Source organism: Lissotriton helveticus, chromosome 3_1 (genome assembly GCF_964261635.1).
Source record: "Lissotriton helveticus chromosome 3_1, aLisHel1.1, whole genome shotgun sequence".
Classification (NCBI taxonomy): Eukaryota; Metazoa; Chordata; class Amphibia; order Caudata; family Salamandridae; genus Lissotriton; species Lissotriton helveticus.
In genome coordinates, this window is record NC_136061.1 from 823,900,931 (window position 1) to 823,922,126 (window position 21,196).

General features: G+C 46.5%; 1 protein-coding gene across 1 annotated transcript in view; it reads left to right on the plus strand.

Moving 5' to 3' along the window:
* Positions 1 to 21,196, plus strand: part of C3_1H1orf94 (chromosome 3_1 C1orf94 homolog) — a 623,539-nt gene that overhangs the window by 594,269 nt on the left and 8,074 nt on the right. Inside the window, exon 7 of the mRNA XM_078683767.1 lies at positions 1,977 to 2,038. Within this exon, the coding sequence (XP_078539893.1) occupies positions 1,977 to 2,038 (62 nt within the window). The remainder of the gene's footprint in view (positions 1 to 1,976; positions 2,039 to 21,196) is intronic.

Below are 21,196 nucleotides of genomic sequence, written 5' to 3' on the forward strand. Positions count from 1 at the left end.
GTGGGAGTGAGGGAATCCATAGAGAAGGGGGTCATTGGGGGGCCGCCAACAAAGATGGTTGCACCAGGCATGACTAGTGCTAAAGCCAGCCCTGGATTGGCACAAACTTCATAGGGTGGAGAAAGCAGTACTCAAACTCTCACTGCTTAATGCTACCACTGCCCAATCCTCGTCCCTCATGCATCTCCTGATGGTACTATTGTGAATTTACTCACTACACATATAAAAATGCAGTTGTTCGTCATTTTATTTTATTAAATATTTAGACACTAAAAGTTGCATCCCTGCAGCAGACACCGTATGGAGCAGAGCATATTACAAGAAACATCAAAAGATAATACCTTTATCATATCCTTGGTTCATTAAAGTGGAAATCAGACAACTGTGTTCCAATACTCATTTCGCCAAGTTGCCAAATGACTGATCGTGGGTGAATCTATTTTCGTTTTGCTGTGCCTCAGTTCCCTTATTTCTCGCGGTATGTAGGCCTTAAAACGTATTTGACTCTTATTGTGCCTTTCATGGGACCTTAATAATGAATAATGATATTTCAATGCCAGTCTCACAAGTATAGATCAATGCCGAGAGCAAGGGCACATGATGAAAATAAGGGTTATACGGCAATTTAAAGTGATGAATGCCTGGTATCTCTTGGACAATAAGGTAACACACCAGACCCTATTATCATGTCACCCAGAGAAGGCAGAACAATGGACCACTGGACCTGCCTACTTAATGCACTCACTGAACAAACAATGCAGACAAACAGAAGTTAGCAGCAATCCTTTGATCATTTTGATCCAATTGCAGCATTCCTTTCAGACCACTAATAACCATTATAAAACCCGTAAAGAATAAAAGATGGGTGCCTAGTTTGACTTTTAGGTGAGTTGGTTCAAGTGACATCAACTAGACAACGAGAACCCACGCCACCACCTTCGGGCCATCTCTCCATGCTACAATGTCTCAAGTTCATGGGCAGTTGACAAAATGTGCACCTTTAAATGTTTGCACACACTCTGCTCAAATCACCAATTGTGATCACCGTTTCAGAAACAATTATGCTCATTGTGTCATACATTTAGAGCAGTAGGCTGCCTTCCTGCATGAAAAGGTCGCCCGGGTTTCAGACCACGGCTCCATCCGGATGAATTCTCCAGACATACTCGGGTTATGCTCTTTGAGTGCAAGTACTCATAGTAGTAACTTGTCCCTCTGCATTTCTTTGACTAATCAGGTAAATCTAAACGGGGGGGATTCTATATACTTGCCACCTTGAAAACACATCCACAGAGCACACGTTAGACATAAATTCCCACATACATCCAACACAATGTCAATGTGTCCGCTAGTGGACTAGCACAGTGCCCCCGGCATCACGTGCCACCAAGACACGCCACATTTTGAAATCCACACAGACTGCAGTATAAGTCCTAGACTCACAGTGCAAGGGGTATGGCACCTCACAATGATATGAGTAAGTAACTGATACATGCCCGTAGGCACTATAATCACCCACTCACTCTAGCCAAACATGACCACCACCCAGAGATGGACCACAAGACAATACCTGGAACTTACCATCACAGGATAAAAACAACTACCGGAATCACATGCTGAGGAACCCCCAGGCAGCCCACAGTGGTACAGACCCTGTGCTACAGAAATGACAACTTCATAACATAGCACAGCAAAACATACGGAAAATACAGGAACACAAATTCTCTACTCAAAACTGCTCACAAGGGTATTTGTTTTTACAAGAATTAATGTAAAATTAATATGATTACGCCTCTCCTCCAGGGATCTGTATGCAAGGTGCAAGTCATGCTTTCGAATAACGGCAGGTCTAACTTAGGTAGTCGAAATTCTAAATATGAAAACATACCTATGTTATAGCCGCATAAATGTAAGGAGCTTGTGAAAGCAATGCTAACATCTGCGCCCAGCTCTGACTGTTGCACGCTTTCCTGCAGGTTTAACGCGGCCCCCAGCGCACCTGTGATCAGCAGCCCGTACTTCTCCTCGGCTGGCAACGGTAAGGACCTTTCCCATTAATTAATGTCATGGTTGAGCTGCTAAAGTCACAAGATGGCTGCGCCCCAGGAGATCAGGGGTCAGCCATAACCTCACGTGCTCTCCAGGAGATGGACCAACCTAGATTGAAACCATAAAGCATGTCAAGCCGAAGAAACGGCCCGGCGGCCAATCCGGCCATGCGCAGCGAGGGGAGACTTGGGCACGTGAGGAGGGACAACTTCTTCACAAAGAGCAATAAAGTGTGTTAAATGCTTCACGCGCCGGTAATGCAGTTCATATCTAGTGCAGGACACTCTTCAGCACCTCTGTGGAAATTGATGGGTCGCTCTGCATAGAAACACATTGGGGTCACCCTGGAACCCCTGTCCTCATCCTGTACTCTACTGGCCAGAGGGCTCAGATAGAAGGCCCTCACCGTCTTATGCTGCTGCTGCTGCAGTGACAGCAGTGCTCGTAGCTAACAAGTTTGTGCACAGTGGAAACTCCGCTGTGCTCTACGTACACAATTGTGCTTGTGCTGGTAACACAATGGTAAATTGGTAGAGCTGTGTTTTGCTTATGTAACGGCAGAGGTGTTTGCTCCATGCACAATAGTAGTATAATGTGTTGCATGCGCCATGATAAGGCTGTGTTCTGCATAAAATACGGAAGCGGTGAGTGCGGCATATACAGCCTTTATGGTGAGAAACGCATACAATTGCAGTGCTGTGCTTCATACACAGTGGTAGTTCTGTGAACTGCTTACACAAACACTGAAGTTATTAAGAAATCCGCATTAATAGTCGTGTATTCTGCATGTACAAAGGTAGAGCTGTGTGCACCATACAAATACTAAGGGCCTGTGATTGCGAGTTTGACGGTCTTCCTGCGGGCCGCCACGCGAGCGCCCTGCAGGAAGACCATCAAACTCATAGTCATGACCGCCTGCCAGATTACAAGTTGAATCCTGGCAGATGGTGTCTGCTGCAGCGGTTCCCCAGCGGTGCTTTTCTAAGGCTCAAAGGCGAGCCTTGGCACTGCAGTGGGAGTGCTGCAGCACATTACAGCACAGGAAGAAATGCACGGGAAACGGCCTTTACAACGAAGCCGTTTCCCCGAAATCTTTAACCACGCATGCAGTACAACGCATGCGTGGTTACCACTAATGCCTTTACCACGCATACCTTTACTACGATGTTTGTAGTAAAGGCATATGTGGTAAAGGTAAAAATAAAAAAAGGGGGGCTTGGGGGGGTCTCCCCCCCAAATAAAACAACTCACCATAAGTCACGTCGGCGTCAGCGTCGTTTGAGAGAAATCGGAAAAAAATGCCGTTTTCTCTTAACGACGTATGACGTCACCACGCAATTGTTCGAGGAAAAGTTTATCCGTGGTAAACGAATTCCGTTGTAACGCATGCGTGGTAAAGGCATGCGTTGCAACGGAATTCGTTGTATCATCATATATTCGAAATGCACCATGTTGGGCATTTCTTCCTGTGCAGGATCAGGGGGGGCACACAATTTGCCCCCCTGCAAGCACCCCAAGTACAGAGGCGACAGGGGCCCCAGCTAGGCCCCCTTAGTTTCCCACCCCCACTATTTTCATGGCAGGCTCACTGCCATGAAAAGGAGGGCAGTGAGGAAACTCGCAATATACTCAGCAGTGCCGCAGCAGCACCGCCAGCATATTCATTTATTGGACCTCTGTGCCACCACAGCAAGATTGCAGATCCCCAGTGGTAGCACCACCAAAGTCATAATACAGTGGGTGGAACGCCAGTCTGGCAGTCCATGGACTGCAACCGTGACTACGGCTATCCAATGGAAAGCCATAGTCCTAATCCGGCCCTTACTGTGTTGTGCTGCACACACAATGATAGTGTTTATTGCAGCATAAAAAACAGTACTGCTATGCACTGAATACCCAATGAGAGTGGTGTATGATGCACACACAATGGTAGTGCTGTGTGCTTCGCAAACAAAAATAGAGCCCTCTACTTTATCCACAATGGTACAGCTGTGTGCAATATTAATAAAGGTAGCACATTGCTCTGCTTTAAATCTTTTTATTGGTTTCAGCACATTGAGAAGAGGACATTGTTCAGCATTACAGATAAGAACAAGTTTAGCATAACATAACAGATGGAGATAGGTGATATCTAAAGATCATTAAACAGCGCCAGGAAATATTAGGACTAACCAGACCCCACAAAGTGTATTCCTGCTTAAAGCAATATGCTATCTGATGGATGAGAGAAAGATCATGCTATAAGCTGGCCAGAAGTGCATCTTAAACAGTCATCTTAAGACCTGTGAACCCCAAATCAGGTATAATTCTATCCTGGAAATCAGGGAGATATGATGATAGTTTCCACATTGTAGAGAATTCTTCCTTGAATTAGGGACCAATGATACATAGACACGGCTGAACTCAGACAGTAGAACCTCAATCAGCCCGTTGTGTCTGAACATCTCTAAACATCTTCCCCAGTAAAGGAAGAGTGTAAATGGCTTTTGTTTTGTAATGAGGAAGGACTGCCCCTGCCACCCTGGAGGTGAACTCGCCATTGCACAAAAAACTCCCTCTGGCTCACCACATCCAGCACGAACGACTCCTCGTACCCTATGGAACACCTCCATTTCCAAGTCCATATCAACCCCAGAATGACCCTACGTTGTACCTTTGCCTACAGACCTCCCAGACCGCATGCCATGTTCACCACTACCATCGCAGACCTCATCGCGCCCCACGATCTCGCGAATACAGATACATACTCCTTGGAGACCTGAATTTCCACCTTGACAGCTCCAGCGACCCCAACCCGACCGCCCTCCTGAACAACCTCGCCAACATTGGACTGAGACAGCTTTTCACCACCCCTACCCACAAGGCAGGCCACACCCTCGACCAAACCTCCACTGGAGGACACAACATCTACTTCAGCCACACCACGCAACCCTTCTGGATGGACCACCACTGTGTCAACTTATCCTTCTGGAAACTCATTGTACACAAACCTACACCTTGCCTCTGCGCAGGAACTAGAGCAAGATCACTGAAGAGCACCTCATCTCCGCCCTTAACCCGCGCCTCCTCCCACCACAACCGACGCCAACTCTGCAGCCAAAGCACTCCAAAAATGGATCACCGACTGCGCAGACACACTCGCCTCCCTCCAGTACACCGGCAGACAACACAGCACGAAAGCCACCTGGTTCATTACCAACCTCCACGAATCAAAGCGCATGTGCCGAACACTCAAGAAAACCTGGAGGAACAGCAAAACCCCCGTAGCACGTCCCGCCTACAAGACCACCATGACAGAACACCACGAACACATCAGAACCACTGAGAAGAATTTCATTCAGAACAGAATCCTCCCCAACTCCCGCAATTCTAAGGAACTCTTCAGCATCATACAAGAATTCACCAAACTTCCCAGCGAATCATCCGGCATTCCTCCTTCCCAGGACCCCTGCAACAAACTGGGCTCCTACTTCCATCTCAAGATCAGAACTCTCTACAACAACTTCGACGAGCAGAACCTAGGCATCAACTCTACTTCTATAACTGGCAACACAACCCAGCCCACCATCACTGCCTGGACCCCTGTCACCACAGAAGACACCGCCAAGACCATGAGAAGTATACACACAGAAGTCCCCACCGACCCCTGCCCGCCCCACATATTCCACAGAGCGGCCTCTGCCATCGCACCCAAAATACAACCGACCATCAACTGCTCATTTGAAACATGCACTTTCCCCGACAACTAGAAATGCACAGAAATCAAGACCCTCCTCAAGAAGCCCACCACACACCCAACAGACCTCAAGAACTACTGACCCATCTCTCTCCTCCCCTTCGCTGCCTAAGTCACAGAGATTACCGTCAACAACCAGCTCACCAACTTCATAAAAGCCAACTCAATCCTCGACTCCTCCCAATCAGGATTACGCAGCAACCACAGCACTGAGACCACCCTCCTAGCAGCCATTAATTACATGCACACCCTCCTCAACCAGGGCCACATGGCTACGCTCATCCTACTTGATCTCTCAGTAGCTTTTAACACCGTCTCCTGGCATCCGAGGAACTGCCCTTCACTGGATCGGCTCCTTCCTCACTGAAACCTAAAGATTCAGACTACCGCCTTTCCTCTCTGAGCCCACAGAGATTTGCTGTAGAGTACACCAAGGATCCCTATTCAGCCCCACACTCTTCAACATCTGTATGGCCCTTCTAGCCACCATCGTCAAAAAAAGAGCATACTCAGCATAGTATCCTGCGTCGATGACACCCAGATCATCCTCTCCCTTACCAACGAACAAGACATCACTAGACACAGCTTCTAGGAAGAAATGAACGACGTAGCCTCCTGGATAAGTAACAGCTGCCTAAAGATCAACTCAGAGAAAACGGAAGTACTCATCCTCGGATCCACCCCCTCTGCATGGTACAACACCTGGTGGCCCACTGCCCTCGGCAACCCCCACGAACCACATTCGGAACCTCTGCATCATACTTGACTCCCCCCTCACCATTAACCACCAGATCAACGCTGTGTCTGCCTTGTGCTTAAGCTCCCTGTGCGTCCTCTGCAAGACCTTCAAATAGATCGCCCCAGAATCCAGAAAGATCGTCACCCACGCACTCATAATTAGCAGACTGAACAACAGGAACACCCTCTACGCCAGAATAAATAAACTACTCCTCAAACTACAGACCAACCAGAACGTGGCAGCTAGACCCGTCCTCGGCATCCCAAGAGAACACCACATCACCCAGCACCTATGAGAACTCCACTGGCTCCCTTTTGAAAAGAGAGTGATCTTCAAACTCCTCACCCACGCCTACAGAGCCCTCCACAACATTGGACCCCAGTACCTCAACAATAGAATTTCTTTCTATGCACCCAAGAGAACCCTCCACTCTGCCGATCTGGCCCAGGCTGAAATCCCTCACATATGCGGAACCAGAGCAGGAGGGCGATCCTTCTTCAACATCACAGCAACGACCTGGAACAAACTCCCCCTCAGCATCAGATGAACCCCCACGCTGCAAGCTTTCAGGAAGAGCCTCACGTCCTGGTCCACTGAGAACATGGAGTAGGGCAAAACTCCGATCTCGCAGCAGAGCGGAGTTAGCCAGCCGCCCTTCCCCCGCTAAATTGGCTCCCCGCCTCCGCCCCCTTAATTAAATAATAATTACAACACAATTTAAAAGAAATAAAGTCACCTACCTGTATTGCGGTGTCTCCGGGTTGCCGTCCTCCTTTTCGCCGTACATCTTGCATGAACTGCGAAGGCTCGCACGCATGCTTGCACATTACTCACAAGGCTTCTTCTGAGAAATGCGCATGCGCAGTTCGTGCAAGATGTATGGCGAGGAAGAGGAGGGCAGCCCGGGGACATCACAATTCAGGTAAGTGACTTTATTTCTTTTAAATTAGGTTGTAAGTATTATTTTATTAGGCGGGTGGAGGCGGGTGGTGGAGTGGAGCGTGGCATAGTTCCACGGAATTTCCACCCAACTCCGTGGACCTCCACGGAGTTGCAATCCGCCAGCTCCACCCGGGGTTACTTTTAATCATATCTTCTACTCCTCGCATGCTGCTGTTGTAAGAGACACAAGGTTAATGACTGAGGTGGATATTTGTTGATTTTAAATCTCATTCTCAATCTATGGTCCCTTTGCAATTCTATACTGGAGGAAATGAGGTTAATGGTTGAGTGAGGTGAACCTCTACTCAAGTAGCAACCACAATTCTTGTCAAACAAGCCTCAAACTAACCTGTGTTCAACCCTCTAGTAGCTTGCCACAAAAGCAGTTAGGCTAACTTAGAGGCAATGTGTAAAGCATTTATGCAGCACACAAACAGAAATAAAGTGAAATTACAAGAAAAATCTCACTCTAATAAAAAATGTTTAACACAAGTGGAGTAAAGTGTAATTAATTATGTGAGAACAAAATGACAAAAACCCAATCAGTATTACAGAAGATATGTGATTCTAAAGATTTAACTGAAAACAATGCTTAGAAACACAAAGCATCAACTGTAGTTCTCAGGAGGATGCTTCACACAGTGGCAGTTCTGATGGGCTGTGGACTGCAAGGCAAGGACCTGTGTCGAGGATGCATCTGCAGCAGTGATTCTGGGGAACAGTGGGGCTGTGATGCAAATTATTACATTGAGGATGTGTTGTGCAATGGCGGTTCGGAGGACTTGCTTGGTTGTGATGCACAATCCTCCGTTGAGGAGGCTTAGTGCAGCGGTGGTTCGGAAGAGCTGCAGGGTCCTGCATCACGGATATATCTCGCAGTGGCAGTTCTGCTGCATCTGTTCAGCTTGGTCCACAGCTGGGCTGGCATAGCTACTTTACACCCACTTCCAATGGTCCAGGACTGGGGTAGCACCACTTTGGGTAGAGTCCTGGTGCTGAGTTCAATGTGGTTGGAGCCTTTTCTGTCTCTGAGGCTCTGATTCGGGAGGCCTGCCAACTCACTACTGGAATCAAATTGGTGGTCTTTGGTTGCTTGATGCAGGCTCAGTCCTTTTCACTCAGACTGCAGGGCAGCAAAGTAGAGTTTTCCATAGGTGATAATGATGATGAATGTGATTTATATTGTACACGGCTACTCCTCAGAGTGTCCTGTCATATTTGCACAGGTTAGAAAAAAGAAAGGCCAGTACTGAAGAGTTGGGTCGGAGGTTCCAAATTGTATACCTGGTGTCAGCTTTAAAGTAGGAGAAGGTTCTGGAGGTTTACATTCCCAGAGGAGTGTGGAATTCCTTCCTCCCTGCCCTGGCCCCAGCTTTTCTGGGGGCAAAAAAGACAAGTGTCAAGCCCATTTTGAGTTTGCTGAGACAGGGGCTTTGTGATGTGCAACTGTGATAGATGAATCTCTGCCCCATCAGGTTAGAGATGGTCTATCCTGCCAACAACCATTCCCCCCGCTTTCTGTGCCTGTCAGGCGCAACACACAAAGAGTAACTCTCTGCTACACCTAGTCACATGACCCGAGATACAGGCTGCAGGCACCAAATGGTTGGGACAAGAAAATGGCAAGTTTCTAAAAGTGGCATTTTCAGAATTGTGGCTTAAAAATTTGACTTCACCATTAAAGAAGCTTTTACATTACAATTCTCTATTCATCAAACTTGATAATTTTTACCTGTTCCCAATTGAAAGTTATCACTTATTAAATGTAATAGGGTAAGCCAATGTTATCCTATGGGAGAGGTGGGCTGCATAGTAGTGAAAAACACACTGAAGGACATGGTAAACTTGAAAGTACATTTCCAACTTTTTTAAATACACCCTGCCCTATGGAATGTTTAGGATGTACCCTAGAGGTGAGACATTTATCAAAAAGGAAGGTTTGGGCCTGTCAAAAAGTTTATTATGCCCTGTCAAAATAGCAATTTAAAACATCCCACACAGGCTGCAAAGTCAGTCCTGAGACCTGTTTAAAAAAGCTGCTTAATTGGGTGGCACAATTAGTCCTGAAGGTCTACTTTTAGCAATTAATTTACAGGCCCTGGATACATGTAGTGCCATATTACTAGGGACTTACTAGTAAATTGAATGTGCGAATTGTTTGTAAGCAAACATTACCATGTTTTAGGGAGCACAAGCATTTTAGCACTGATTAGCAGTGGTAAATTGTGCAGAATCGCAAGGCCACCAAAAACAAAGAAAGCAAAAAAACAGGAGAACTGAAAGCAGAAAATTGAGGAAAAACCATGCCAAGGAGGTCAGGTCCAACATAGAGGCTGTCAGAAGTCAATATTCATTAATTTACAAAGAAAAGACGCTAATAAACCCTGTATTGCTCACTCTTTTTTGTCTCTGGAAGACCATACTTGCAAACATTGTCCCTCCTACTCCTATCCTCTAGACCGACGACCTTTTTCTGCATATGCCAAATGTCAGTACCCATGCCAGGACCTTCCATTATTCTCTATTCTAGAGGATTGAGGCATTTTTTTGACCTGTTGAGCTAACTTTTGTTTAACTTCATTTCTGTGTACATTTACTTCAGTTCTCTGATCATCTCGGGTGAAGACAGGTCAAAGGTGTAAATTGAAGACATGATTTCTTTCAGTACTTCCATGAGGACATCCAGAGTGATAAAAGCACGTTGAGTTCCTGTGATATTTGAAGTGTTTTTACTAGGCTTCTACCAGAGCTTTTGAAAAAGAAGTTTCCTAGATGTCTTTTTCCTTCATATCATTATGAACAGTGCTTAATACATGTAGCGATTTGCTCTGTGGCCTTAGTTTCCCAGGTGCGGTCAATGTTAATCAGCAGATGTGTGTATCAGAAAAGATCTTGAGTTTCAGCAGACAACGTGTAACATTATTGGCAACCAGAATGAAACCAGGTGCAGGACCTGTTTATCACCACTTGATGCCCTCATCTCCCTTTCAGTGTCCTTAGCATACAGAGCAGATGAAACTGGGGGTGTCTATTTATTTATTTATACATTTATAGAGCGCTTGGTTACACCATCGGTGTGTCCCTGCGCTTAGAGATGTGCCCGGGAGATGCGGCTTTTACTTGCAAGCTAGGCTGTGCTTTAAAGTCATTGACCAGGCTTATCGCTGATGTGGTTGCACAAATAGCCAGGCCTTTAGTAGCTTACAAAATCTACCTTCGCATGGCTCTCTTCTTAACTCCATCAGTAGGCTATTCCAAGTTTTTGCAGCACAGTACCTGATAGAAGGTTCCCCCATTCTAGCTCTGAGAACTCTTGGTACTGTCACCAGGTCCTTATCTAGTGATCACAGACTATGCCCTGGTATGTATTTAGTGATTAGATGTAGCAGATATCTTGGGCCTTTATTTTGTAGTATGCGGTGGCATGGTACATTGCCTTAAACACAACCCTCTTCTCCACTGGTAACCAGTGGAGAGCTGACAGGGTTTGTTTCATGTTAGATCTTCTTGGCAAGCCAAGTACTAGGCGCGCAGCCACATTCTGGTCTCTCTGCAGTTTGGATAGACTCTTTGTAGTTTCCAGATAAAGTACATTCCCATAATCCAATTGAGAGGTTATTATTGAATGTACAATGGTTTTCCTGGCATTTGTGGGTAAGAGATCGAAGACTTTCCGCAGAATTTTCATGGTATGGTAACCATGGGCGTCCGCAGGAGGGGGCAAGGGGGGGCACTTGCCCCCCCCTGGATCATCAGTCCGTCCGGTGCGGGCCGTACTGGCAGTGCTGCTGTTAGCGCTACTAACTGAACCAGAAAGCTGGCAGCGCGCCGTGTGTGCAGCTTGCAGTTTGCAGGCAGGTTCAGGGCTCTCAGGGTTGCGCAGAGGTGAAGTTACAAACAATGTAACTAATTCACCCTCGCCAGCGCGGTTGCGCAGATCATTTCAGCAGAGTGCTGATGACATCGCGCATAACTGTTTGCTTGAGCCGAAATAGTAAAGTATCACGTCACCCAGGACCCGTATGCCACCAAAAGGATGGTGTCTGAACAGACACTGCAGTGAGCCCAGCAGCACTGAGGCCATTATCAAAATGTTGCACCAGCACTGTCCTCGACTCTAGGCCAGAAATGCGGGCGGCGCTTCTGCAGGGAAAGTAATCGGGGCAGGCTGGCCCATCAGTCTGGGACTCCGGGTCGTTGCAGCTACCAGCGCAGGAGCAGGTTCGGTGGCAGCAGCTGCTGCAAAAGTAAGTGTCCGGTTACTTACCAAACATAGTGGCTTATACTACTGCTCAACTGTTTCAGTCACCGAAATGCCGATTTTGGGAAGCTCAGCATTAAGCTCATTTTGCTCGAGTGAGGCCCATGACTAGGATTCTTTTCTCTTCTCCGCAGTCTCCCTTCTCTGGACCCCCTCCACCCACGCAGTCCTTTTCTCCTGCCTCGCATGGTTCTTGGGGTGGCCAGTGGCCTTGTACAGGCATCAGCGAGGCCACGAGCTCCGCGCCGTGTTCCCCACAGCCGAGGACCGAGTTGGCCGCTATAGGAAGGCCAGGGAACTTGAGGCCTTTCAAAACCGGGAGATTATTCCAGGGCACAGGGGACGCAAAACTCGGATGCGTGTCACATCCTACCTAAAAGATCAGCAGACAAAAGACTGTGACATGGTAACCCAATCTCTGGAAGGGAAGAAGTCGGGGAGCCCTTGCCTTAACACAGAGCACCTGGGAAGGCTAAGCCTCCCAGAGAGGGAGGACAAATCATCCACGAGGGAGGGACGCCCTGAACTAGGGAGACATGAAAATTAGGTAAAGATGGAGGCAGTGCCTAATTTAAAAAATATTAATAAGCACAGGGGTCCAAAGTTTTCTTATGGAACCACTGCAGGAGCAGCTGAAAGCTGGGGTGCCTAGTCTTGTGGATAACTAATGCAATTTCCCCCAACACCCCTCCCCCCCACACTGCTGGTCTCTTTAGCTTTATTCTGCTACATGTTCTTTTTCATCCATGTTTCCCCTTTTTTATTGTTTTCCCTTTTCTGCTTCTTTTTCCTTTCTCTGCCTTTATCTTTCTTACTCCGGGTAAAGTCTAAATAATGAAAAATGTGTCCCATTCTGTTAAAAAAGAGCGCTAGCCACCACCACCACCTGCACACATGAGGAACTGCAGATGTAGGCTCTCAGTTAATTCAACTGTCAGCAGGACACCATGTTTACAATCCAAGGCTTTCGTTTTAGGTATCTTTGTTTTTAAGTGTATTTATACAAAGTGGTCCACTGAGGCATATCAATACCACAACTCCCAGAATGCACAAAGTAGTTAAATCACTATAAGTTTCAGATTGCTATGTGTGAAATTTTCATAATTTCATTGTAATTATGAGTCAGCCGTTTGCACCAGTTTTAAGATCTTCTTAGAGTGTTTCATTGCTCAAATCGGTCTAATTTTTTATATTTATATGTTTCCCTTGTCTTCCTTGCTTGATTTTTGCTCGCAAGAAAGTGTCAGTCATACTCGTTGAAACGTCACTCATAATTACACTGTAATTATGAAAATGTCACACATAGCATTAGCAATCTGAAACATTGGCAGCTATGAATGCTGGCAGTGGCACTCCAGCAGCCCAGTGACACATTGGGCTGCAGGAGTGTCCGATGTTACCAAAAATAATGGCGCCCGGCCTGCGAGGTGCGGGCCGTACTCGTTCTGGCTGGACCTGGTGGCGTGCCATGGTGCCATATGGGTGGCAGACGCGGGTGGCCTGGCGCCATTTTTTTTAGTAACACACTAACACTGGCAGTGCACTCCAGCAGCCCAGTGAGTGACACTGGACTGCAGGAGTGTGCGCAAGCGCGTTCGATGTTACCAAAAATAATGGGGCCCTCTCGACCACGGCCCAGCTGTAACGAGTCACACCAGGCGGTGCGGGTCGCAGGCGGGCATGCCACGGGGTCACTCAATGCGAGCGCTATGTCATTGGTAGCTGAGCCCTATGCTGCTACCAATGAAATTTAGCATATTTCTCAGCTACCAACAACCATGGACTGCACCCGGCCGCAGGTTTAACAGCCACCAGGAGGTTCAGGCGGTATTTGCAGGCAGCATGGGCATTTCTAGTCAGTCCAGTCCATGATATGGATAACTACACACCAGACAATTTTCTATAATTTGTTTGACTTCATCGCCTGTAGGAATGTGAGCATGGGCTGCGGCCCTGCATCTTAACTTCAACAGCTACGTCTACCCCCAAAGGTTCCAGTACACATGGGATGAACTGTCGTTTTTAAGTATTTGCTCTTTTGCTGTTTTATTAACTTGTATACTATTGTGTATAGAAATGACATGGAACATACAGGTGGTAGGGAATGTGGCGTTGGTACACTGCACGGGAAATGTGTCCTGTTAGTCTTATTTAAAGACAGTGACTGCATGGTCTTTGAATAGTATAATATTTTGCGTGTTTGCCTGGGAGGAGTCCCTGAATTTCGCATTCATGCGACTGCGCAGTTACAGTAGGCCCTCCCTTCACCACCCGGTGCTGTCCAGCAGAGGGGTGGGGGGCAACCCTAGTGGAACACACACTGGCAGTGATACATAATATGTGGGTGACAACATTGGAGCTAGCTGTCCATGGAAAAAGGGTGCACTTTCTATTCACGCACGTCATATAGCTCCAGACACCTGAGCGCTGGTGGGGCTTCTGCTTCAAGTGCATGGAGCTCTGCGGGCCCCAGCCATCAGACGAGCACCTCAGAAGGGCACCCTCCTCTAGACAGGTTCCTTGGCTTCTGCAGCTTCGAATCCATAAGTTAAACACCTCCTTAAAAACCCAGACAGGTTACTGCAGATGTCGGTCACAGGTGATGCCCCGCTCCCCCGACCTATGCAGCCCGGACCCCCAGGGTCCCTGAGAGGACCCCGCAGTCCCGGCCCTCGGACGCCACCCGCCCCCATCCCTCCGGTGACCCACCTCGCACCCACCTGCAGCGCCGTCCTGTTGAAGCGGTTACTGGCGTTGGCACTGGCCCCATCTTGCAGGAGGCCGCTGACCCCATAGCTCCTCCTGCGCCCCAGTGTTTCTTGTGCCCCACCTGGCACACATTATGTTGGAGGAAGGTGAAGTAAAAATGTTGCCCCCCCCTGGATAAATTTCTGCGGACGCCCATGATGGTAACATTTTCCTGCTACCTTCCGGATTAGGCTTTCAAAAGTCAACTCTGAGTCAAAGTAGACCCCCAAATTTTTCACTTCTGCTTTTGGGGTTGGTAGTTGGTAGACGCTCCAGTGGCATTGCGCCATTCCCCATATTTGCAAGGTGGCTCTGAGCCACTTAACATGGCTTAATGCCACCTTGTAAATATGCCCCTTTCTGCAGCAGTCCGCTGCGGCAAACGGGCATTAAATCGATTTTGCTGTGGGTGTTCCACGGCAACACCCATTGCTTTTTGATGCTGCTCCAGATTAACAAGGCTGGGGTAGCGCCGAAAACCAAGGCTAGATAATACCTTGTCTTAGGAGGATGATACAATGAGAAATGATTAATTTCTCCTCGTTGTTTGCTCATTATATGTGTGCTGCATTCTCCAGCTCTCCTAGAAAGAGCAAATCACCATTATTGATTGTTTATATGCAGGAAAATGTCCCTTCATGCACATAAACAATCACCCCTGCAGAGCAGGCACCCTTGCAACATGGCGGCAGAGTGCCTGCACTGGCGCTTGCCAGCTTTTCTAGGGGAAATGCAGGGGTACGCCGTATTGTAGTAAATGCGGTGCATCTCTGCAATTTGAACTTTTCAGAGCGCAGCATTGCCAAATTTGGCATAACACAGTGCTCTTGCATTTTCTTGTATATATCCACCTCAATATTCAATTATGGGACATTAGTGAGCGGTTGATAACTGAGCCACTCAAAGGCTGAACATCTTTCTTTGCGGCCGGTTTGCGCTTTGGTCTGCATATCCAATGGTAAAGCTGTGCACTACATGTGTAATAATAGCGGCATGTGTTGATAGTGCTTATGGCTTCATAACCAAAGTAGTGCTTTATGCTGCCTACACAGTACTACATTTGGTTATAAAACCAAAATAGAGTTTTGCTGTAAACACTGATCAGGTGCTGTGTCCTCTATGTACAACAGAGTGCTGTGTGTCACATGCACAATGAAATAGCAATGTGCAGCCCAAAAAGATAATGCTGTACAGTGCACAAACAACTGTTGTACTTTTGGTTACCCACCCAGCGGTAGTAGGTGGGTTAATACAAACAAACATGGAGGTGTGTGCTACGTGCACATTTGTAGTGCCTTATGTGCACACATAATGAAACTTATGTGTGCTACATATACATGGGTTACTGTGTGCTGCACAGAAAATGGTACTGTTGTGTGCTACATAAACAATGGTGGTGCTGTGTGTCCCGTACACCTTTTGGTGGTGCTGTGCGCTGCACATACAATTGCAGTGCCGTTTTCTTCATATTCAAGTAAGTGCTGCAGGCCCTTAGCCCACGACTAAAGAAGGTATTTACATTATGTGTATTTTTTTTCTCCAGTGTTGGTCGGAGTAATGTTGCAGACATGCTATATTACTGACACAGCAATAGAACAGACACATCACAGTGGCATTTGCATCAACAGCAGTGTAGTTGACATGCTGCTAAGCTTTGTGCTTACCATGGTTATGTTACTGATGTCCTACCGTCGTTCCTCTCCAGGAAATTTACTTTTCAACTCTGTGTGGGTTACAAGGGACTGCCTCACAGTCTGTTCTAAATTTGTTTGACCTCAACCCTTCCGTCTGCAGGGCATCTGTGTCAAATATTCTCAAGTTAATGGGCAGCAAGAAATGTGTTAAAAGATGGTGCCTAAGGTTGCGTCAGGGTATGGCATGCCTAGTTCTTCCACCAGCGGATTGACTCTACCCAGTAATTGCTCGCAGACTCGGCACAGTCAACCCATTCTTTCAAAGTCCTTCAAGTTGTCTGAACAGATGAGCTGAAGGATTCAAAATTATTCTATCGGGCCATACTTACCACTAGCCCATATATGTCTAATAATAATAATAAGTCAGTCGGCAATGGAGAAAGTTCAATCGTTTATTCAATCAAATACAAGCCCTGGCAGGGGAGCCTCAGTCTACACGACCCTCGGAGGTGCGCAGAGGAGACTGCTTACATATTCAAAACACAAAGCATATATACGTTTCATGTGTTCAAGATGACACCCTACAAGGAAAGATACAACTTGTCTGTATGGCAAGAGGAATACCCATATAAGGCACAATTGATTGCTAGTAGCCTAGGCCTAAGCTATTCCGGGGGCAGGTCAGCAAGGTGCTTCCCTGTCTATCTGTAGCCCGGGGAGTACAGGAACGGGCTCTGCTAGAATGTGCGCATCCCACAAGAAAGGCAGATGTGACCTTGAGTTTCCTTGAGCTACCAGCTAACAACTATAGTAAGCGGCCTGGCTGCCGTCATAGTTTCGATCAGCGAACGTGATCACGTGATTTCAGGGAAACAGCATGAGCACATAAGGAAACGAAACAAAATGGTTCTGGTTATATCAATAGGAACAAACGAGTCATGAGTAAATCAACAAGCACTAAAAGATCATAGTGTATTCTAATTACACGATTATATAATTACGAGGTTACATTGGGTATATTAGGCCAATAATACATGGTATCGAAATTCGATCCCAACAGACGGCCCTTTTGGCCTACTATAGCCAATACAAATCTATTCTACAAAAACCCCTTCATCAATCTGCATGAGATCCGACACCTCCTTTTGGATCATTTGCTTCTCAACTTTTACTTGTCGAGAAAAATTTAAAGCAGATGTTATTCTGGTTGCGCAAAACGAACAGCAGGCCGGGCCACACTGGAGACACAGGCAACACATAAATAATACTCCAAATGCTCCGGCCAGCACCATGAATATCTTCCAACCCCAAGTAGCTAAAAGACCCCAAAATCAACTACTAAGGGACCAGGTACCGTTATCCACATGTGCTTTGCTGGCTAATCGATGTAATTTCTGTATAGCAAGATGAATGGTAGGGGCTGAATCTGGAATAAATACGCAGCAAGAGCTGCCGATCACACGACAGGCTCCTCCCCTATCTGCGAGGATGACGTCAAAAACCATCCGGTTCTGGAGCGAAACAAGCATCGTCGCTGCAAGCTCTACAGTGATATTAGTTAAGATCCCAGTAGTGGTCTGGACCACATTCTCAACTATTCGGGACAGGCGTCGTATACTGCGGCTATTGAATATGGGTCCCCAGAAGGGGAAAAGACCCTTACCAAAATCTTCGAATTGTTGTAAGGAGGTATCTGTTTGGTCTGTACTGTCAGTGTCATAGCTTCTAACATTTCTGCTAACCATTGTCTCTTTCTGGATTAACTGATGAGTTCGGTGATAGTTGGGTGGGGCAATATACACAGGAGGGTAGAGAAATGATAGATAGCAACTTCCTACCCATCCCCGGGGAAGCCATGTATATGCATTCTCCCCACAGACGAAATAGACATCTGGTGGAGTAATCATAGGTGGGGTGCTATATATCTGTAAAGTATAGGTGTAATTGCATCTGCTCTTTCCTACCTTAACATGACCTCGTCCCTGTATGCAAAAGGGAGGGTAGTATTAATGATGGGAATCGGCAAGGCTTTGTCATTCGTAACATTTCTTTCCTTAAAATGCTGAAAATACATAGTATCGTTAAAGAGTTCAAAATCCTGCATTTCCTCCATTAACCATGTAACATTCTTATAATCTGTGTACACATTCATGCAAGCATTAGGGTCTAAAGAACCCTCTCCCCCATTTCCTGCTGCATCGAATCCTTGATGTTTTTCTATGTATTTCAAAATGGCTTCATAATCCTTTTCAGTATAAATTTTCCGTTCAGCTACATAATGTGAATACCTCAAAGATAACAATTGGAACCAGGCTTCACAACTAGCTAAATAAGTCATCGGTAAGGAGATGAACAGTTCATGCTGCTGCATGACTGAAGGAAGTAACCCACATACCCAACAGTTCGTCTTATTCGTGGTACTGTGTGTCTGGTGCAACATTTCAATAAAAGCATTTTTCATATAAGTTTCTCTGTGTCTGGCCTTATGAGGGGGCAAAGAATAGAAGAGATGCTCTTCCGGGGCAACAGTAGTTCCTAACAGCTTTTGTACTGGATGCTGAAACTCTAAATACACGAATACACACATCATAATTATTGTAATGATAATAATGAAAGCAACGAATGCCACCTTCACTCTGGTGGACCATTCGGAAAATAAATGCATATTATCCACATATCGACGAGGGGCTAGTGGCCTTTCATCCTCCATTGCAAATCGAGCAAAAGGAAACATATTCTCTATAAGTCCAAGTCTAACTCGGTCCCTCTCTATAAGTCCAAAAACTATCTTTGTATCCACAAAGCACGCACGCCACCAGAGGGGATCTTCTTCCTGTGTCTGTTCTAGAGCCTCACAGGCAGACTCTCATCTTCCATCAAGTGAAAAAGAAAATAACCTCCTTCGTCTGGGAAAACAACCGCAGCCCCCAACTCAGTCTTTTCTTTCTGAACAGAGCTGCTTAACACAGTGTTCCAAGCTCTCAACGAGTTCAGTCCAGTGTCTCGCTCAGTACCCCAGTGTACCTGTCTGATATTTCTCAAATGAAGTCTTTTCCTATTTTCTTCCACAAAAGACTGGGGTACCGCGCTGTTTTCGGGGCCGCAGGTCGTAATTACAGCGACCAGGTTGCTCCTGGTCGGAAAACAACTCAGTTGCAGGGGCATCAGATGCATTTGACCCCTGTAATACACCAGAAATAATGGCCTTCGCTGATGGAGCAGCCGCCTTGTCGCCTGAGGGCAACACTTCACTTGACTGCCCCTCCTCTCTGGCTTCAGAAAAAGGTACAAAGCTCTGCAGCGACAACCCTTCCTGGCTAGGAATTCCTTTGCGGTTTTGCAAATCAAAGGGCAAAGGGAGCGGAAGGCGCTTCAAATGGCTCGCATGGATCCAATGTTTACGTCCATGCACCTTCACAGCCGACCTTGTAGCAAGTATGATCTGGTAGGGATCAGACCATTTTGGTTCCAAACTCGATTTCCGTTGATAGTTCCTCTCCAGGACCCACTGGCCTGGTTCCAACCGATGTCCTGGACCCTCTGGTAGCGGCCGCAATGTCTCGGATACCTGTTGATGAATAGAACGTAGATCTTTAGTCAATGCATACAAGTAGTCTGTCATCAAAGGATAATCAATATCTCTAAAATATCTGGGCCTAGGGACTCCCCACACATTGGCCGGTCGGCCAAAAACTACTTCATAGGGGGATAAACCCGTTCTTGTGTGCGGGGTGGTACTCAAAGACAGTATGGCTAAAGGGAAGGCATCGGGCCATTTCAGTCCCGTACTAGCACAGATCTTGGCCATTTTTAACTTCAATATGCCATTGTATTTTTCGACCAGACCCGCTGACTGAGGATGTCTGGCTGCATGAAACTTTTGCCTAATTTGTAAACCATCACAAACACTATGAACCAGCGAGGCATTAAAATGTGAGCCATTGTCAGACCAGATAATCCGGGGCAAACAAAATCGGGGGAAATATTATTTAATCAAGGCTTTAGCAGTTGCAACTGCAGTGGCTTCCTTAGTGGGGTAGGCTCCAACCCATTTACTGAACGCGCAAACCACCACTAGCACATATTTCAAATTATTCACTCTCTTCCATCTGTATGTAATCAATCTGAAGAACTTCAAAGGGCAAAGATGGTGGTGCAAAATTTCCACTGAGGACCGCCTCTCTGCCCCCCTAATTATAACGTAAGCATACTGGGCAATATTTAACCATATGTACTGCTGTTTTGGGAATATTTGGGTTATTCCAAACTGGGTCCAATACTGTACAAATGCCTTTCGCTCCTATGTGTGCTGGACCATGGGCCATGGTTACTACAGCATATACCAATGCATTAGGGAGTAACCAACGCTGTTTCTCAGTTTGATCTATCCAACATTCATTCTTATCCAATTGTCCCACTTCTTGTTCCCATTTCTGTGCCTCATCTATGGTAGCTTCCTTCTGTAATTCTTTTACGCTCTCAATGGTATTATCGAACACAGATGTTTCCGCCACCCACCGAGCTGAAGCACTAGGGAACATGGGAGTCATCTTAGTCTGCGCTATTTCTTTAGCTACTGAGTAAGCATAAGCATTTCCCTTTCCCGTAGAATCGATGGTTTTCTGATGTGCACTACATTTGATAATGGCCACTTTATCTGGTAGTGTCAAAGCGTGCAATAAGCGATCAATTAAAGGACCGTGTTGAATTTTCTGACCATGCGTAGTAAAGAAACCCCTTTCCTCCCACAGCCTCCAAAGCTATGGGCGACGCCAAAGGCGTACTGGCTGTCTGTATAAATATTGACTCTTAAGCCTTTACTGATCTCACAGGCTCGTAACAAAGCTATTAGTTCAGCTGCCTGGGCTGAGTGATGTGAAATCCTTGTGGTTTCCACCACCGTTTCGAAGGTCGTAATGGCATATGCAGCTGTGGCTGTACCATCTGGCAATTTAAAACAAGAACCATCCACATACAACTCTCCTTGGGGTTCTGGTAAAGGGGTATCGGTAAGATCTACACGGCCTTTTGTTTCTTCTTCAGTTTTGAATATACAATCATGTGTGTCATTTGTTTTAGCATCGGAA